General features: G+C 48.1%; 1 protein-coding gene across 1 annotated transcript in view; it reads right to left on the reverse strand.

The window, feature by feature from the left end:
• Positions 1-882: 882 nt before the first annotated feature.
• SYNE2 (spectrin repeat containing nuclear envelope protein 2) overlaps positions 883-20,011 on the reverse strand; it is a 222,887-nt gene continuing 203,758 nt past the window's right edge. Inside the window, exons 94-109 of the mRNA XM_056851222.1 lie at positions 19,627-19,814; positions 18,349-18,499; positions 17,704-17,886; positions 17,067-17,204; positions 15,541-15,735; positions 14,010-14,292; positions 11,643-11,771; positions 9,281-9,420; positions 7,789-7,909; positions 6,040-6,251; positions 5,013-5,213; positions 3,935-4,063; positions 2,545-2,736; positions 2,359-2,404; positions 1,814-1,832; positions 883-1,108 (exon numbers count right to left, since the gene is read on the reverse strand). Coding sequence (XP_056707200.1) covers positions 883-1,108; positions 1,814-1,832; positions 2,359-2,404; positions 2,545-2,736; positions 3,935-4,063; positions 5,013-5,213; positions 6,040-6,251; positions 7,789-7,909; positions 9,281-9,420; positions 11,643-11,771; positions 14,010-14,292; positions 15,541-15,735; positions 17,067-17,204; positions 17,704-17,886; positions 18,349-18,499; positions 19,627-19,814 — 2,553 coding nt within the window. The remainder of the gene's footprint in view (positions 1,109-1,813; positions 1,833-2,358; positions 2,405-2,544; positions 2,737-3,934; positions 4,064-5,012; positions 5,214-6,039; positions 6,252-7,788; positions 7,910-9,280; positions 9,421-11,642; positions 11,772-14,009; positions 14,293-15,540; positions 15,736-17,066; positions 17,205-17,703; positions 17,887-18,348; positions 18,500-19,626; positions 19,815-20,011) is intronic.

Below are 20,011 nucleotides of genomic sequence, written 5' to 3' on the forward strand. Positions count from 1 at the left end.
AAAAATAAGACTGTCAGACAAGGCTGCTCTGCATACTAACCACCACCACCCCGCCCTCTGGAAACATATACAACTTACTGAAAGATAGGGCAGATAAAATACTAAAGTATAACAAATATATATTTTTAAAAATTAATCCTTTCTTTCTACTACGATATCAAAATGGCAGAAATAAAATGTGTGACCTTTGTGCATGCCAGGCACCAATTAAAAAACAACAACGGGTTTTCTTTGTCACATTAAAAACAAGGAGCAGAATCCAGCAGGAAATTCTTTTGTGTGAGGCCGTTCAAGAGGGCAGCAAATTCACTTCAACGGGGTTTGCGCAAGAGAATTTCCCTGCGGACTGCCACCAATGGCCTTTGTCCTTAGCATTAAAATAATTTCTCTAGCTAACACGACACTGCCTTGCAAATTCCGTGTACCTTTCGGCACAAAGACCATCTACCGATCGCTTACGCATTGTGCAAATATTGTCAATTACATTGCTTACAGTTCAAAAATATATAAAAATGAACTTTCTGTACAAAAAAGAAGAAGAAGAGAGAGGAATCAACACCCGTTCTCCCCTCCCTACTCCCAAATGTTGAAATTGCTGAAGGATCAACCTATTGGAGATGTGAGTGAACTTTGACATGCTCTCTAGTGCGCTGCAGGGATGGCAAGATATTGCTTTAATGTTTCATCAACCGGCAGCTGCAACGGTGATCTCAAATGTTACTACCGTTCCACCTTAGTGTCAGTTGAGCCCTGGCGGGAGTTCCCCACGGAACCACGGAGAAACCTCAGCGGACGGAAGATGTTGGACGGAGGTTAGCAGCATAGAAAGAAGAGCCCATGGAAGAAGTTCATTTTGATGTGGAGTGTAGAACATGGATCGCTTTAGGTTGGTGGGGGTCCTTTGGTATACTGCAGCATGGGGTAGAAGGACCGGGCAAAATTGTTGGCCCGGGTGCAGCTGTAGTCTTCCTCAGAAGATGGGACCATGGAGGCCAAAAGCAACAGGAGAAGGAAGAGAAGCTGGAGGGGCAGCGCGACTCGCAACACGCGGTAGAAGAAGGAAGGGGTCTCAGGAGCTGGGGGGCTGACCGTGCCCCTCTCCTCCACTCTGCAAGGAGAAGAATGAGTTAGATGTGATTCACAAATCTCACTGGTGGTGGAAAGCATCTCAAGTTGCAACCAACTTAAGGCGACCCTGTAGGGTTTTCAAGGCAAGAAACATTCAGAGGTGGTTTGCCATTGCCTGCTTCTGTGTCACGACCCTGGACTTCCTTGGTGGTCTCCCATCCAAATACTAACCGGGGCCGACCCTGCTTAGCTTCCGAGATCTGATGAGATGGGGCTAGCTTGGGCTATTCAGGTCTGGGCAAAAATGTACAGGTTATTCAGTGCGGTGGTGGAAAGTGCTGTCAAGTTGCAGCTGACTTATGGTGACCCCATAGGTTAGGAATGACTGAGCAGTGCAGAATACTTGCCATGTGGAATCAGTCCAAAGTCCTTCATGTACAGAGGGAACTTTAACAGGAGTTCTTAATTCTGTAATCGTTTCCTATTGCAAAATTCACTACTGTCTTAAACTTAAATATTTCTTTCGCACAAGTAAAGAAGAAATGCTAAAAATCACTTCCCACCTTGTATTGCCTCTGCTCCCTAGGATCTTCCTTCCATCAACCTGTAGATGTTTATAAAATGTAATATTACTATATTTTAAGAGAATGAAAGAACATGGATAAAAATTTCAAGTGAAAACATTACACATGATAAAATGCTTCTATTCAGTGGGGCAGGTAAAGGAAAGGCACACGGTGGTTACATCATTTCTTTCACAAACCCTGAAAATACACAAAATGCAAACTTCCAAGCTGCCAGATGGATTGCATGTGTTTTAATTGAACTATTGTGTAAATTTAGCTGTACCTTTAAAAAAAAATAGAACCTTTAAACAGTTAATGTTCACTGCCTTGTGGACCCTGATTGGGTGGAAAGGTGGCGTAAGAATGTCTAAAATAAGTAATACAGGTACTAGCTGGAGATCTCCCGCTATTACAACTGATTTCCAGCTGATAGAGATCAGTTCACCTGGAGAAAATGACCACTTTGACAACTGAACTCTATGGCATTGAAGTCCCTCCCCTCCTCAAACCCTGCCCTACTCAGGCTCCACCCCCAAAATCCCCCACCAGTGATGAAGAGGGACCTGGCAACCCTAGAGCAATTTCAATCATAATGTTGCGTACCTAGCAAATAGTAGTGGACTCACTGAATGAGATTACAAGGAAATCGATATTTATAAATCAACCACAAAGCTGCTTACCTTGTTTTTATATATGCAAGCTATCTCTGGTTGTTGGTGACTACCTCCAGAGTCTAGCTGGTCCACATCTGGCAGGAATGTGCTTATATCCTAAAAGAAGATAAACAAAGAAAACAGCTTCTAAGTTTCGTATGAAATTAGACCTTTGTCTTCCTGGGAGTTCGCAATTATCTTCAAGAAGGTGGCAAATCTGTCTTAGGCCAAATCCAGAAAACTTCACTCAGACCCACCTGGCTGCTCCGTGCGATCTTCAAGTCACGTGAGACCCCTTCCAGAAGCTGCTTTAGTTTCTTCCCAATGACATGCACTTTCTCATCCGCGTCTATATATTTCCCTCCATCTGATCTGGCGAGCAAGTATGTGGAAATTTCTTGCAGGGTGAGGACTTGAAGCTGCCGTTCCAGGAGCTCTTTTTCTAGTTGCTTGAACAAACAAACAAACAGTAGCCAGGATTAATGAAACATACACAGCCCAGTGGTATGAAGGATAAAACGCACTTGCAGAAGCAGTAATGTCCTCCCACCCACCATGGGGCACTGTGAGCAGTAAAGCAGGAACTCAGTGTCTGAAGCTAGGAATTAGAGGACACAGCAGCAGCAGCAAAAGAAGAGGAGGAGGAGGGGAGGGGCCGTGGCTCAGTGATAGAGCATCTGCTTGGCATGCAGAAGGTCCCAGGTTCAATCCCCGGTATCCCCAGTTAAAGGAACTAGGTAAGTAGGTGATGTGAAAGACCTCAGCTGAGACCCTGGAGAGCCGCTGCCGGTCTGAGAATACTGACTTCGATGGACCAAGGGTCTGATTCAGTATAAGGCAGCTTCATGTGTTCATGAGTTGGGATGGATGGATGGATGAATGGATAGATGGATAGATAGATATCTCCCTATTCCCCTCACCCCTTATTTCATTTGATCTTCTAATAGGGGACTCTGTCTGCTTCCCTGGGCTGGCTGTGTGTGGGTAAATGGGCACCATTTTACTTTAATTGAGAGATTGTTCGGTTTTTAACTGGGGGTGATTTTTGTATATTTTTATTGTGTCTTATGGTGTTTTTATCTGATGTTAGCCACCCTGAACCCGGCTTTATCCAAGAGAAAGGGCAGGATAGAAGTCTAAAAACCAACCAACCAACCAATAAATAAAAGTTGGCTGAGACTTGATCGCACATTCCGCAAAATGAGCAAGTGAATTTGGTGAAGCTGCCTATCTTTGGGCCATTTGTTGGATGCTGTAATCCAGTGGTTCCCAAACCTTTCGGGCCACTGCCCCCTTGGTTCCACAAACTCAACCCCAGCGCCCCCTACCCTATCCTATAAAAGGCATTATTCAAAATAGGGGGTTGCATGACTCACTAAAGACGATAAGAACAATAAAATTTCAAAACAGTGGTACCAGGATTTCAAAGTCTGGAAAAAAATTCTGATAGTTTCCATCAAATTTGCCGGCATGGTGCCATAGCTTGATCTATCATAAATTAGTGAACAACACAGTTGAAGGGGCCCACCTCTACCGGCCCCCTGCTGCCCCCTTGCCTCTTAGTGCCCCCCAAGGTAATCCCACCGCTCCCCAGGGGGTGGTACTGCCCACTTGGGGAACCACTGCTCTAATCCATTCTTAACCTACCATTAATTCTTTCTGACTCTCCTGTATCACGTGGGGATCGGCATTTGGATCCTTAACTTGCGCTCGGTGCCGCCGGGTCTCGGCACTGGCCAGCCACAGCAGCAGTTTCTGGTTCAGCTCATGGAAATCCTGTAGAAGCAAGCACTTGTGGTTATGAAAGAGACACGCCAACTGCACATTAGCCAACAGCACAACGCAACCCAACACTGGGGCAGACGGACTGGGCCAGGAGAATGGCATACACATGAACACATGAAGCTGCCTTCTACTGAATCAGATCCTCGGTCCATCAAAATCAGTATTGTCTACTCAGACCGGCAGCGGCTCTCCAGGGTCTCAGGCAGAGAAAGGTCTTTCCCATCACCTGCTTGCCGGGGGTTGAACCTGGGACCTTCTGCAAGCCAAGCAGATGCTCTACCACTGAGCCACGGCCCCTCACCCCACAGCCACAGATCTGTCCTGCTAATGGCGACATTTTCCCCCTGGTTCTAGAAGCCTTCCCCTGAGGCAGGACAAGAAGAAGAGTTGGTTTTTATATGCCGACTTTCTCTACCACTTAAGGAAGAATCAAACCGGCTTACAACCACCTTCCTTTCCCCTCCCCACAACAGTCACCCTGTGAGGTAGGTGGGGCTGAGAGAGCTCGAAGAGAGCTGTGACTAGCCTAAGGTCACCCAGCTGGCTTCATGTGTAGGAGTGGGGGAAACCAACCTGGCTCACCAGATTAGCCTCATGTGGAGGAGTGGAGAATCAAACCTAATTCTCCAGATTAAAGTCCACTGCTCCAAACCATCGCTCTTAACCACTACACCACGCTGGCCTTTTGAGGCAGGAGGGAAATCATTCCAGTCAGAAGGATCAGAATGTCAAGGATTATCCATCAAGGTGGAAATGGGAGATGTGGTTCTTCCTGCTTATGGCGGAAGGACAATCAAAGACCCCTGCTTTCTTCTAACGTGCATAAACACTTCTGTGCAACTACTGGTGAACGTTGCAAATGTGATGTTCAAGCAGCTCTCTAAAAAGCACGTGTAGGTTTCTAACGAAAGCAAAGGCAGCAACCAGCATCTCTACTGACCTGGCAACTCATCAGGGATTCTTGCAAGCCCTTCCTCCAAATCCCCAGTAAATGAGTGGCCTTCTCCCAGCGTAAGTTGACCCGCCGGAGTCGGTTCTGAAGTTCTTTGGACTCCGTGCTCTCTGCTTGCTTGAAGTCCCTGCTGGTCAGGTTGACGGACAGCACGAGAGCCTTGTAGTGGTCAAAGGCCTTCAGCATCTCCTGGGGAGGCAAGAGGCAGATTTAGGACGCTGCGTAAGCGATTGCTGACGCTAGGGGCATGGCAAAACAAGGGAAATCTCGGCTTGATGGATTCACCTAGGGAAAGGGTTGCCAGCTCCGGCTTGGGAAATACCTGAAGATTTTGGGAGTGGAGCCTGAGGAGGGGAGGGACTTCAATGGGATTTATTTATTGGCATTGTTCTATGCCAATAAAGGTTTGGATGGATGGCTATAATGTTACTTTCCAAAGCGAGATCAGAGTTAAAAGCCATGTGTATATTTTGGATTTGGTTCCTCAGCAGAACAGGCTTCCTCGGGAGGTGGCGAGCTCTCCTTCCCTGGAGGTGTTGAGGCAGAGGCTAGCTGGCCATCTGTCAGCAATGCTGATTCTATGACCTTAGGCTGATGATGAGAGGGAGGGCATCTTGGCCATCTTCTGGGCATGGAGTAGGGGGGTCACTGGGGGTGTGGGGGGGAACTTGTTGTGAATTTCCTGCATTGTGCAGGGGGTTGGACTAGATGACCCTGGTGGTACCATCCAACTTTATGATTCTATGGACAAACCAATGATCTCCTGGGCAGCAGCATTTGGCTAAATATTTTCTAAGCATCCTCCCCACTCTGTTATACGTGGTAAAGGAACATGAATTGGTTGCTTCTATGATGTTGTTTGAGAAGGGAGAAATCGAGGTCACTGAAGAGTAGCTACACGGGGAGCAACTGCTTCTCCCAGTCAGCAGCATGCTATAGAATGCAGAAATTAGAGTATTCCAGATGAAGGAAAACAAAGCAAACTAAGAGTCCTCCGTGCTGTGGACTGACTCACTTTCAGCTTCTTGACTCTTTGCTCGAGGGTCTGCATGCTGGCGACTGGATCCACCCCCTGCAGCTCTTCCAGCTCCTCTTCCGTCTGATCCAGCCAAGCGTTGATGTTGGCCAGGTCGGAGTTCAGCTGCTGCCACTGCTGCAGATTCTGCTTCATCCTCAGCTTGTTGCTGAGGTCCTGGGCTTGAAGGAGCTCCCACCTCTCCATTGCCCCTGCAGATGTTGGAAGAGGAGGAGGAGGGGGAAGAGGAAGAAGAGTTGGTTTCTATATGCTGCCTTTCTCTACCACTTAAGGGAGAATCAAACTGGCTTACAATCTCCTTCCCTTCCCCCCCCCCCCAACAACAGAAGCTGGTTTCCTGTGTAAGAGTGGGGAAACAAATCCAGTTCCCCAGATTAGCCTCTGCTGCTCATGTGGAGGAGTGGGGAATCAACGGCTGTCATTTCAGAATCTAGGTGGGGGTAGACAGCATCACAAGAGGTAAGAAGAGGGGTTGGTTTTTACATGCCGACTTACAATCCTATAATCAAACCAGCTTACAATCTCCTTCCCTTCCCCTCCCCACAACAGACACCTTGTGAGGTAGGTGGGGCTAAGAGAGCTCTAAGGGAACTGTGACTAGCCCAAGGTTCCCCAGCAGGCTGCATGTGTAGGAGATGGGAAACCAACCTGGTTCACCAGACTAGAGTCCGCCGCTCCTGTGGAGGAGTGGGGAATCAAACCCGGTTCTCCAGATCGGAGTCCATGGCTCTTAACTACTACACCACGCTGGCTCTAATGCTAAAACTAGCTAACATTATCTAGTAATATTATATACCTTCTCCGCACGGCTTTTGGCTGAACCCCCGTTACTGAAATTAAGCCGAACTGCATGCAATCACATCTACTTCCTTTCATTACCCTCCCATTTCCCTCTCTTTTGCTTTCTTTCTCCTTTTCAAATTTTTGACTTTAAGCAAGTTGGGGCAGGGAGCCTTCTCCTTTTGGCTTCCGGTACTACACAAAGCCCTGTGCACATTGAAGGCATGATTGTGGAGAGGCAGAGGAAGCCTTGTGCATCGTTCTTCAGAGAACTGTCTGAATATAACCATAGCTGAACACATGAAGCTGCCTTATACTGAATCAGACCATCTGTCCGTCAAGTTCAGTCTTGTCTACTCAGACTGGCAGAGGCTCTTCAGGGTCTCAGGCAGAGGTCTTTCCCATCACCTACTGTCAGATTCTTAAATTGGAGATGCTGGGGATGGAACCTGGGACCTTCTGTATACACAGCAGATGCTCTATTCCACAGCCCCTTCCTGGCTGCCTTATACTGAACACTGGTCTAGCAAGATGTGTGTGTGTGTGTGTGTGTTAAGTGCTATCAAGTAGCTTCCAACTCATGGTGACCCTATGAATCAATGTCTTCCAAAGTGTCCTATCTTTGACAGCCTTGCTCAGGTCTTGCAAGGTGAGGGCTGTGGCTTCCTTTATTGTTGGGTCTTCCTCTTTTCCTGCTGCAGTCAACTTTTCCTAGAATGATGGGTATTGGCTATTCTGACTGGCAGTGGTTCTCTCTCGAAGGTCTTTCACATCACCTACTTGCCTAGTCCCTTTAACTGGAGATGCCGGGGATTGAACCTTGGACCTTCTGAATGCCAAGAAGATGCTCTTCCACTGAGTCACTGGCCCCCTCCCCTTTGTTACACAGAAAGAGAGACAGAGAGAGGCGGATGGGGGGAAATATCGTAAGAAGCACTGCTAATGTACCTGATTGCTTCTCCATAGTGGCAGCACCAATGAGGCCCTTGCTGTCTGGAGACTCTTCGCTGGGCAATATCCCGGAGATCTCCTTTGTGCTGTCCACACTGCTGCTGCTGAGTTGTTTTACCTGGAATATGCCAATGTGCAAAGTACAGAATGATGCTTGCAAAGTGCCATCTGGCAATGTGCAGTGTGCCCAAGTGCATGCTACTGTGATACTCTGGCAAGGCCTTCTCCCTGCTGCTTGGTTGCTTGGGCGAGCCCCACAAGCCATTCCTACTGCTGTTACTGAGGATAACGAGAAGGTGATTAATCCAACCCATTATCCTGGTTCCAACTATCTAATCAACCTGTTCTTCATTGAGAGGTTCAGGAAGCTGTAAACAGTGAGTCTGTCACCCCTTCTGTCCTAATAGCACTGACAGGCCCCACTCACGACCTTCTCTGCTCTACACATCAGAGTCACCAGCAGACGCTGCCTTTCCTTTCGGAACGCCTTCTCAATGGCACCTTCGGTCATCTCTCAGTGCTCCTCCCACCTGAAGAACGCATGAAGGTGCCTTCTGCTGAATCAGTCCCTGGGGCCCAACAAAGTCAGCACTGTTTACTTAGACTGGCCATGGCTCTTGGGGCTCTGGGATCAAGGTGGGCAGCCGTGTTAGTCTGTCTGCAGCAGTAGAAAAGAGCAAGAGTCCAGCAGCACCTCAAAGATTAACAAAGTTTCTGGCAGGGTAGGAGCTTTCGTGAGTCACAGCTCACTTCTTCAGATCTGGGGCATTTTTAGGGGAGTCCAATGCCTTGAGTTCATCTTTATCTATTACAGCTTTATTCCACCATTACTCAAAAAAATAAAAAATAAAATAAAAAATAAAAAAAGGATCAAGAAGAAGAGTTGGTTTTTATATGCCCACTTTCTCTACCACTTAAAGAAGAATCAAACCGACTTACAATCACCTTCCCTTCCCCTCCCCACAACAGACACCCTTGAGGTAGGTGGGGCTGAGAGAGTGTGACTACCCCACGGTCACCCAGCTGGCTTCATGTGGAGGAGCAGGGAAACAAATCCAGTTCACCGGATTAGCGTCCGCCACTCATGTAGAGGAGTGGGGAATCAAACCCGGTTCTCCAGATTAGAGTCCACCGCTCCTAACCACTGCTCTTAACCACTACACCACGCTGGCAGCATATAAAGAGGGGGGTGCGCATGCTTAGTCCTTCCCTCCATTGTTTCCCTGCCCCAAATTTCTCCCTCTCGCCACTAAAGTTCCAAAATGGTACTTGGGGAATACATCTTTTTGGAACCTTGTGGTGGTTGGAGAAGCTATGGAGGGGGACAATTTGGAAAGAAAAGGGATTGAAAGGATACACTCACTGCTTCTGTCTAAATGTCCCTCTTCTGAAGCTGTTTTCCATTTCAGAACTTGCACTGGGCTGGACAAGATGCAGTTAGCCCCTGGGGGAAATCCACCTAAACCACATGCCTGACTTTAGGACTTACGTAGCTCGGCTTGTAGGGCGTGCTTGTCTCTGGGCTGTTCAGCAAGACGTTTCTCACCATCTCCCCCTGATTATATGGATGCTTACGGCAAGGGGAGCCATCCGCCGAGAGCCACGGGTTAGGTTCGGATGCGGATTTCCCTGTTGGATGGCAATGGAAAGAAATCCACAGAGAGAGAGAGAGAGAGAGAGAGAGAGAGAGAGAGAGAGAGAGAGAGAGAGAGAGAGAGAGAGAGAGAAATGAGATGCTGGGCAGAGTTCTTCCTTTAAAAAAGAGAGAGAGAGAGAGAGAGAGAGAAAAAGAGAAAAGCATTCTGCGAAAGAGGCAGGACCCAGTCATGGCATGGAAAAAAATCATGAAAATCCCACCATTTTCCTTGCAAAACATGCTTGTTTGCAATCACAGGTCAGCAGCGCTTCGAGGGTGGGCAATGAAATGAGAGCCATGCAGTTATAGGACACGGTTTCTTTCTTTCTTCCTCCTCCTGAGAACATCCACAGACAGACCGTATGAGTTAACAACACCACCAAGAAATGGGGGAAAACCCAAAACAGTGCTTATGGGTGGCCCAGCTCTACCATTAGCCAAGAGGATGCCGTCTACCTCGTGGCAGATTTTGTGGTACTAGAATCATAGAGTTGGAAGGGACCACCAGGGTCATCTAGTCCAACCCCCAGCACAATGCAGGAAATTTACAACTACCCTCCCTAGCCAATCTAGCCTGGAGGAAAATTGTTTCCTGACCCCAAAGTTGCGATCGGCATTTCCCTGGGCATGTAAGAAAGGGCCACGAGAGTCCAACGCTGACGCCACCCTTCCTGCCCTCCTTCTCATGATCTGCTTAAGTTCACCGAATCAGCCTTGCTGTCAGATGGCCATCTAGCCTCTGCTTAAAACCCCCCAAAGAAGGAGAGCCCACCACCTCCCGAGGAAGCCTGTTCCACTGAGGGACCGCTCTAACTGTTGGGAAGTTCTTCCTGCTGTCTAAAGGGCTTGCGGAACTGCCCTGTGTGGAGTCAGCTCATTGGCCCATCTAGCTCAGAACTGTCTGTTCCGATTGGCTGCAACTCTCCAGGGTCTCAGGGCTGGTCCTTCCCAACACTCCCTGCCTGACATCCTTTAGCCAGAGAGCGGGGCAGCTGGGCCTGGGATGCTCTACCGCGGAGCCGTGTTCCATCCCCAGTTTCAGAATTAACCATTGATTTTTATCTCTAAAGCGTGTGGGGAGGAGAAAACCCACTGGGCCCAATCTTTTATATTTTGGGTTTTTATCTGCCTCTCCCATGATGACACTTCAGATGGGGCCGCCATGCCATGAGGCAAAAGCTGGGTAGTCTGCCTTGGTTCGGAGGGCGTAGCAAATGCTCATTCTAGGTTGCCCGAAAGAAGTACCAAGAGCAGAGTTCCCCAAATCCATGGCTGCTAGTCAAAATGAATACTAATCATGATGCATACCTATTCTCTCCAGGATCAGAGGAGGATGCCTATTATATGAGGTGCAGGCAGGACAATGCTGCTGCAGTTGTCTTGTTTGTGGGCTTCCTAGAGGGACCTGGTTGGCCACTGTGTGAACAGACTTGATGGACCTTGGTCTGATACAGCCTGGCCTTTCTTATGTTATGTTCAGGCTTTCTTTCATTCCCGGAAGTGTGAGGAAGGAGGTGTTCTTGTTAGCTCTACCTCCTGTGGCATCCATTTTGGGTTTGGCTCCGGCTTCTGTGACAGCCATCTTGGGGGTGGCACTCACCACCCCCTCTCCAAATTCCCAAGGCACCCACAGGCTGAAAAAGTTTGGGGACCCCTGACCTAGAAAGATCTTTCCGGTCCAGGGGCGAACAGCAAAGCGGAGTGGCGGCCCAGCAAACATTTTTTTGCAGGATAATGGCAACCAGCAAGAATTTTGCTTACACCATTCCATGAAAAGCACCGGCACAGAAGATTTAAGATACCAGCCAACTGAAAACAACAGCAACACAAAATTCTGAAATTTCTTAAAGTTGGACAAATTAACAAATAGCATTCACTGAAGAAACAATATTAGCACTCTAGTGAACTAGGAAAATACGGCCTCTGTTTCATGGAATTAATGCCGTAATTATGCTGGAACTGAAAGGAATAACTGTTTTTATTCTTATTTTTGTACTTTATTCTGTTTTACCCCTTGAGACAACCCCTCCCCTACCTGTATAACCATCTTCACATGAGTGGAGAGTGACAAACGGCATGATAGGGAATGTGGAGACATACGTGCGTGTGGTGCAGCACTTTAAAAAAGAAGAAAAGAATCCACCATGGGCCGCAACTGGCGCATGATGTTGACACAAGCCAGGGGAGCGCATGAGAGAGGTGTGAAGAGCAGAACGTGCGCCATGGGGGGGGGGGAACTGGTCATGTTGGGAGACATGCAGCGGCAGGGGCCTACCCGAAACTGTTCTCAGAGCTTTTGTGGTGATTTTAAGATAGGCCTCAGGATTTTCAGTGATTTCTACATCTGGAAAAAGAATAATGACACCAGTTGCCGCTCTGAAGAAAAAGATTCTCTCTCTCTCTCCCCCCTCTCCCTTTTCCTCCCCCCTTGCGCCCCAATCAAGATGGGTTGGGCAAAAGATCCATCTCTCCCATCACTGGCTTGCCAGATGCCTGTGGAAAACTGGCCCAGAAGACATGAGGTTGCGTCCACGATTTAGTTTTCCATATCTCTCCCCTAAATGGCAAATTTTCTGCACTCCTCCCCTTCCCAAAGGGTAAAATGAGCCCCTAAGAAGAGAGGTCTGATGGAGAAACGCAGCCCCTGGCTCTTTCTTATTTCCTCCTTTGGCTGCCCCTAAGTGAGGGGTGTGCAAAACAAACAAACAAAAAAACAGTAAAATTTGGGTTCAGGTTTATTGGGCCCAGTTTTTTCAGGAAACCCGAAATAAGCCTAATTCCCATGTAAATTCCCTGGTAAATATGGAAATTTGGTTTATTTTTAGGTTTCCTGAAAAAATTTGGCCCTGGGGGGCATTTTTTGAGGTAGAGCCCCCAAACTTGCAGGGTAGCTTGTAGGGACTCTCCTTGCAAGAACCCTCAAGTTTGGTGAAGATTGGGTTGGGGGGTCCGAAGTTAAGGGGTCTGGAAGAGGTCGCTCCCTCCCGCCTCCATACAGAAGCAGGAATGTAAGAGTCAGATTCTCTGTTCCCTAATGGGCTAAGGCTTCTATGGAGGAGGGAGGGGGCGACCTCTCCAGAGCCCATAACACCGGACCCCCTGACCCAATCTTCACCAAACTTGGGGGTTCTTGCAAGGAGAGTTTGGGGGCTCTACCTCAAAAAATGCCCCCCAAGGATCTTCGCAAAGCCTGGGGAGAACCCAAAAAAGCTGGATAATTACCCTTTTTTTCCGGGAATGGCCAATTCGGCTTTGGCTTTTCCCCCAGGTTTTGCAATTTGGTAAACCTGAACCCGAAATTTCAGCTTATTTTCGGTTTGGTTTATCGATATGCACAGCCCTATTCAGGACTGTCGGAATTCTGATCCATTGGGACTGATGTATGGCCATGTTCTAAGAGGGAGAAATTAAAGAATTCTGAGGATTAAAATATATATATATTGGAAAAGATGTTCATGCCCAACTGAAAATGCATAGGAATTAATTGGGGGTGGGGGGAGGAATCTCTTTCCATGCTAATGGCAAGGATGCACAATTTCCCCTTCTCCACTTCCTATGCTAGGTACAGCCTGCTTTAGATCCTCCAGAAATCATTCTGGCAAACAGGGGGTTGGGGATGGGAGCAAAACCCACACAAGGGGATATATGCAAAGCCATTCACAACACATTATTCTGTCATGGTACATGCTTTCGTCATTTCTGGCTGTGTATGAAGAACCTTAGGCAAAGAAACATCATGATGGTACCATGATGAGGAAATAATCCATTTGAGAACTTCCTCATTGAATTTATTAATTACTTAATTCATTTATACTCTGCCTTTGTCCTCAATGGGGACCCAAGGCAGCCTACATAGGGTTGCCAACCTCCAGGTACTAGCTGGTGATGTGCTATTACAACTGATCTCCAGCCGATAGAGATCAGTTCACCTGGAGAAAATGGCTGCTTTGGCCATTGGACTACATGACACTGAAGTCCCTCCCCTCCCCAAACCCCGCCCTCCTTAGGCTCCACTCCAAAAACCTCCCGCTGGTGGCAATGAGGGACCTGGCTACCCTAAGCCTTCATCATTCACCTCTCCTTCATTTTATCCTCACAACAACCCTGTGAGGTAGGTTAGGACTGAGAGAGTATGACTGGCCCAAGGTGACCCAGAAAGCTTCCGTGGTGGAGTGGGGATTTCAACTGAGGTCTCCCAGATCCTAGTCCAACACTCTAACCACTACACCCCATTGGCTCCTGGGTTTTAAGCTAGCAAGAATGGCTATTGCACTTTCCCTGGGGTGCTAGTTTTCTATCTGCAGAGAGAATTTTTTAAACATGGGGTATCCAAAAACATGATGCTCGTGCTCCATCTGCAACCTGAAGTGGTACATACAGAAATCTGCCATAGTATGCACAACGGACCTCACTGAACTGCACAGATGGGAAACTTTCCAGCTGACATTGCTTCACAGGCTGCATTGCTAAGAGTTAAACATTTAAGTGCAGCTTCTGAATTTTTTTTTGGGGGGGGTCAAACTCATAATTCCTGGCTGCCCTGTAAGAACAGCTGGGCATGGGGGGAGGAGAAGGGGTTCACCTGAGAGAGCGCTGTAGTACGGCTCCTCCTCCTCCTCCTCGTGAGAGGAAGAGCCCCCCACGTCTCCGGTGTGGTCCCACTCAAGGGGGATGGAGTCCACGCTGACTGGCGTCTCGCAGCCTGACCGTTCGTGTCCCGCTGTGGGGGGCATGAGGTGGCACAGAGACTGTGAGGAGGGCGGTACCTCCTGCGCAGCTTTCTTGTGCCACGGATCGGTCTGCATGCCCTGGGAGTCTTCTGGGTCGGCTTCATTTTCAGAGGTTTCTTTTTCATCCTCTAGCCCCTTAAAACAAAACAAAATATGAATTAATTGCACTTTAATTAGTTGCTCTTGCTCCACTGACCTTTCTATGAGGCAGGTGAGGCTGAGAGAGAGAGACAGAGACTTGCTTCCTCCTTTCCAAGGATGGAGAGTGATAAAGAGGGGAGTGGACACTTTCATGGAGGATAGGGCTATCCGTGGCTACTAGTCAAAATGAAGACTAGTCATGATGCATACCTATTCTCTCTAGTATCAGAGGAGCACACCTAGTATAGTATAGTATAGTATAGTATAGTATAGTATAGTATAGTATAGTATAGTATAGTATAGTATAGTATAGTATAGTAGTCTGCCGCTCTTAAACACTACACCACGCTGGCTCTCAGACTTCTATTTAGCTTCCTGATAGCTGGTTACTGACCTCCTAGCGAAAGGTGCAAGGGACCTCCTGGATTTATCTCAAGTACGGCCTTTGACTGGGCTGCTACCTGTCTAGCTCCAGATGGTAGGGCACCTGAAGGAGGCCCTCTGAAGATGACTGGCATGAATGGGTAGGTTCATACGGGAGGAGGTGGTCCTCAACTGACAGCATGAGGATCAAACCCGTATTTCTACTTAGAATAAATTGTCTTTCTGGACTATCAAAGTACAGCACCACCGGGGTTCTCATTGTGCTTCTGTCCATAATGATAGGTTGAGGGTGCAGGTTTAGATATAGACATAGAGGCAACCTATGGGTAAAGTGGGATTTCAATCTCTATGCACTCCATAGGTAAACTTTCAGGTTCCTTTAAAAGGGTGTGTGTGTAACAGCCCACCCCCTCCATCCTGCCTGCATCCAGCTCCAGCTATACAACTCCCCTCCTCCCTCAAATTGGATTTGAATAGCTAATTATTGGCTGAATGTTGGGATAAACAAAATGCAGAGATCAATAATCAGTCCCTTCAATTTTAACACTGGGGGGAAACATATGTGTGCCTCCCCTCCCCAGTGACTGGTACCCAGCCTGGCCAGTTTTAGATGTTGGACGAAGACTTGAAAACCCTCCCTATCCCTTGGGATTTACTGATTTTTCTATTGAATTGTATTGCTGTTGACCTAATGGTGCTTTCGGTGGGGGTGTACACACACACATATATATATATACATATACACACACACACACACACACACACACACATATAAGGGAAGGGTGTTAACTTCAGAGATGGGGGGTTCAAAGCGACGAACGGGCCCCTGCTAAAGATACAATTCTTTTCTGTCTTTACCGGGTGCCAGGACATCAGCTTTTGGTGGAACCGAGAGACGCGGCCAAAGACTTCTTGGCAGTATTTGTGGAGCTCCTCCAGTTCTTCTTCGATCACGACAGCATCTCCCGGCTCGCTCTTCTGAATCAGATGCTCTCCAAACACGATGAGCTGGACGATCTTGTTGGTGTTCAGTGTTATTTCCTGCTGGAAACCCTATTTGGAAAAAAAGCGTGGTTGCTTCATGTCAGATGATCGCCCACCTGGACCGCATTGTTCATATTATTTCATGCCACAAGCAGAGGTCAAAGAGGGAACAGGATACACCATACCAGTGTTGGTCCAGCAGGTAGGTAACAACTCAGAAGGCTCTGGCAAGTGAGACAAGCCACTTCCTTTTGGAGAAGTTGACCACATCCACAAGTGGCCAGCTCATTTGAAATTCTTTCCTCTCCCAAATCTAGAGATTTTAGATCCTGAATCCATTCTCCAGACCCCTCCATGGGGATATTTCCTTGGCTGAATAATATGTCAACGTGATCATTTGGGAATGTGACCTTTCCCATCATTCGCATGAAGGAACCTGAATGTTCCTTAGAATCTACAAAGGAATGTGTGTTATTAACTTCTTTTTGCATGAAGGTGTGTGGTGGTTCTACAGCCAGGTCTGGGAACTGATGCAGCTGAAGCCAACTGTCATGTTGCCTTGACAATGGAGATGTGGACCTATCCATCACAGGGGATGAGATTAGAGGAATGGTCCAAGGTGACAGAGGCATGGTCCCTGGTTTCGGGAGAGCGAGAGGGAACTGGGGAAGAAAGGGGAAGTGGAGGTATGATTGTTGTCCAGAAACGGAACCAGGGAGAAGTTAAATTGTGGAACTCCCTGCCCCAGGAGGTGGTGATGGCTGCCAACTTGGAAGGCTTTAAGAGGTGAATGGAAGATCATAGAGGATAGGCCTATTCATGACTACTAGTAAAAATGGATACTAGTCATGATGCATACCTATTGACTCCAGGATCAGAGGAGCATGCCTATTATATTAGGTGCTATGGAACACAGGCAGGATGCGGCTGCAGTTGTCTTGTTTGTGGGCTTCCTACAAACTGTGTGAACAGTGTGCCACTGCGTGAACAGACTGCTGGACTTGATGGACCTTGGTCTGATCCAGCGTAGCTTTTCTTATGTTCCTATGTTAAAGCTCTCTTCCCTATGTGTCTGTCCTGAGCCAACAATCTTGGCTCCCTACCGAATCCTGCTACAATCCCATACAGGGAGGAAAAAAAATATCCTTTTGGTCCCCATCAGCCATATCAGAGTTATCAAATAAACTGGTATAAATAAATGAATTGAGCTGGGGTTTTTTTTTGTACTGCTGGACAGCCTGAAACGTTTGCTGCACATTAACTAGAGTCATCTATTATTTTTTTTTAAGTAAAGTACGAAAGAAGGCTGTTTGGTGCCTACGCTATAAAAGTACCAGTCTATAAAGAGATATTCTACAAAGCAGGCTGTCGCCCGTTGATAATAACCAAGCGGTACCTACATTTAGCTGCCGCATTTTCTCGTCGAAGTTGCCCTTGGAGAAGTGTTCCACATTGGTCAGCTGCAGATCCATCTCCGTCAGCCACACCAAGATACTGTCCTTCGTCCCCACAAACTCCTCCCATTGGTTGGTAAAGTGCTAAAGACCAGCCACGGGGAGTGAGGAGGGAGGAGGGGAAGGGGGAAGAAGGGGAAGAGGAGGAAGGAGAAGAAAAAGAAGAGTTGGTTTTTATATGCCAACTTTCTCTACCACTTAAGGAAGAATCAAACCGGCCTACATCGCCTTCCCCTCCCCACTACAGACACCCTGTGAGGTAGGTGGGGCTGAGAGCTCTAAGAGAGCTGTGATTAACCCAAGGTCACCCAGATGGCTTCGTGTGGAGGAGTGGGGAAATCAACCCGGTTCGCCAGCTTAGCCTCCGCCGCCCATATGGAGGAGTGGGGAATCAATCCACTGCTCCAAACCACCTATCTTAACCACTATACCACACAAACCCTTGCAGTTGCTTGCCTTGCTCTATTCTGCAAAAATGGCATTTTTAAACGCACAATGTGTCTTTCATGCATTTGGCAGCTGTCCGACAGTCCAATCGCTACAGCACACTGCCCTATCCCTGGCATGGCCTATGCGCAGTCACCTTGAGTCTCCTGAGAATGGCAGCCACGCGTTTCTGGAGGTTGTCCCACCGTTGGTTCCCCTCATAGACCATTTGCTTGAGCTTGCTGGCTGAGTCGGTGCGATTCTCCCGGGCGAGCCGCCGGTACTGTTTGTTGATCAGCTCCAGTTGTGTCAGCCGCTCATGGATCTGACGCTGAAATGCCTGCAGTGGGAAAGCAACAAACAGATTAGGTTTCCCACCCCCAGTTAATAAAACAAGAGCAGGGCTGGACAGGATAGGAGGAGGAAGTCCTTAAAAGACCCTGGCCACAAGCCATTTAGGGCTCTAAAGGTAAGACCCAGCATGGTGTAGTGGTTAAGAGCGGTGGTTTGGAGCGGTGGACTCTGATCTGGAGAACCGGGTTTGATTCCCCACTCCTCCACATGAGCGGCGGAGGCTAATCTGGTGAACTGGATTTGTTTCCCCACTCCTACACATGAAGCCAGCTGGGTGACCCTGGGCATGTTATAGCTTTGTTAGAGCTCTCTCAGCCCCACCTACCTCACAGGGTGTCTGTTGTGGGGAGGGGAAGGTGATTGTAAGCCTGTTTGGGTCTCCCTTAAGTGACAGACAAAGTTGGCATATAAAAACCAACTCGGAGCAACAACAGAAAGTGGGGTTCACCTCAAACTTCTTTAGCTCTTCTTTGGCATTAGTGTAGGCAACTTCTGAAGAGTTCGGGCAAGCGGCGGTCCTCTCCGCTGTCCTCAGCCAGTCTTCAAAGCGAGAGTAGTCGTCTAAAAACTTCTGCCACAGTCTCCAGGTCTCCTCGATCCTGAAAGCGAAACAAGCAGCTCTCATTTCAACACAAACTTGTCCCCCTTCGGGCAAAGTACATTTTTGCTTTGTTTTGTCGGGCGGTCGCCCAACTGAACAAATCTTAGCCTCTCAGTTGTATGATTCTGCAAACCACAAAAGCTATAGAAAAAGAAAGTTCTGTAGCCCCACAAAAATTATACAAATTAAGCAAATTTGCAGTTGCTTATATTGTGGCACTTCCTGACTTGGGTAGCCTGATCTTGTTAGATCTCGGAAGCTAAGCAGGGTCAGCCCTGGTTAGGACTCGGAGTGGGGACCACCAAGGAAGTCCAGGGTTGCTACACAGAGGCAGGCAATGGCAAACCACCTCTAGTTGTCTCTTGCCTTGAAAACCCTATGGGGTAGCCACAAGTTGGCTGCCCCTTGACGGCACTTTCTCTGCCATTTTGCCCTGACCTGGATGGCTCAGCTAGACTGATCTCGTCAGATCTCGGAAGCTAAGCAGGGTCAGCCCTGGTTAGTGCTTGGATGGGAGACCACCAAGGAATACCAGGGTCGCTATGCACAGGCAGGCAATGGCAATCTCCTGTTTGCCTCTTCCCTGACCTGGATGGCCCAGGCTAGCCCAACCTCATCAGATCTTAAAAGCTAAGCAGGGTTAGCCTTAGTTAGTACTTGGATGGGAGACTACCAAGGAAGTCCAGGATTGCTACACAGAGGCAGGATTGCTACACACCTTGACAAACCATCTCTATTTGCCTCTTGCCTTGAAAACTCGATGTGGGGTTGCCATACATTGGCTGTGACTGGCAGCACTTTCCACCTCATGTTAATTAAGTATCGTAAAGGTAGTCCCGTGCAAGCACTGGTCACCCATGGGGTGACGCCACGTTTACGGGCTGGTTTGCCATTTCCTTCCCCAGTCATCTATGCTTTACCCCCAGCAAGCTGGGTACTCGTTTTACCGACAGAAGGATGGAAAGGTGAGTCAACCTTGAGCCGACTACCTGAAACCGACTTCCGTCGGGATTGAACTCAGGTCGTGAGCAGAGCTTGGACTGCAGTATTGCAGCTTACCACTCTGTGCCACAGGGCTCTTGGGAACTAAGTATCACAGTGAACAAGAAAGAGAAGGCCCCTCACTTCATTCGCCTTTCCATGGACATAGCACAGATGTTCCTCCACCGGCGATCCAAACTCCTGGTGGTCTGCTGGATGGAGTCACATTCAGTCTCATTGGCACAGGCATCGGAATCGTGCAGCAGAACCTCACAGATGTTAAACACCGATTCGACACCAGCACTGTGCTGTTCAATGTCCTGCTGGAGATCCTACGATGGTGAAAACACAAGGTATGCAAAACGGTGGTCACATCTAAGAGCCAGAAAGAACTTCCCAGAGAGTCTCGGAGCTGAGCTAGCGTGGTGTAGTGGAGAGCCAGTGCGGTGTAGTGGTTAAGAGCGGTGGACTCTGATCTGGAGAACCGGGTTCGATTCCCCACTCCTCCACATGAGTGGTGGAGGCTAAT

Source organism: Euleptes europaea, chromosome 6 (assembly GCF_029931775.1).
Source record: "Euleptes europaea isolate rEulEur1 chromosome 6, rEulEur1.hap1, whole genome shotgun sequence".
Taxonomy (NCBI): domain Eukaryota; kingdom Metazoa; phylum Chordata; class Lepidosauria; order Squamata; family Sphaerodactylidae; genus Euleptes; species Euleptes europaea.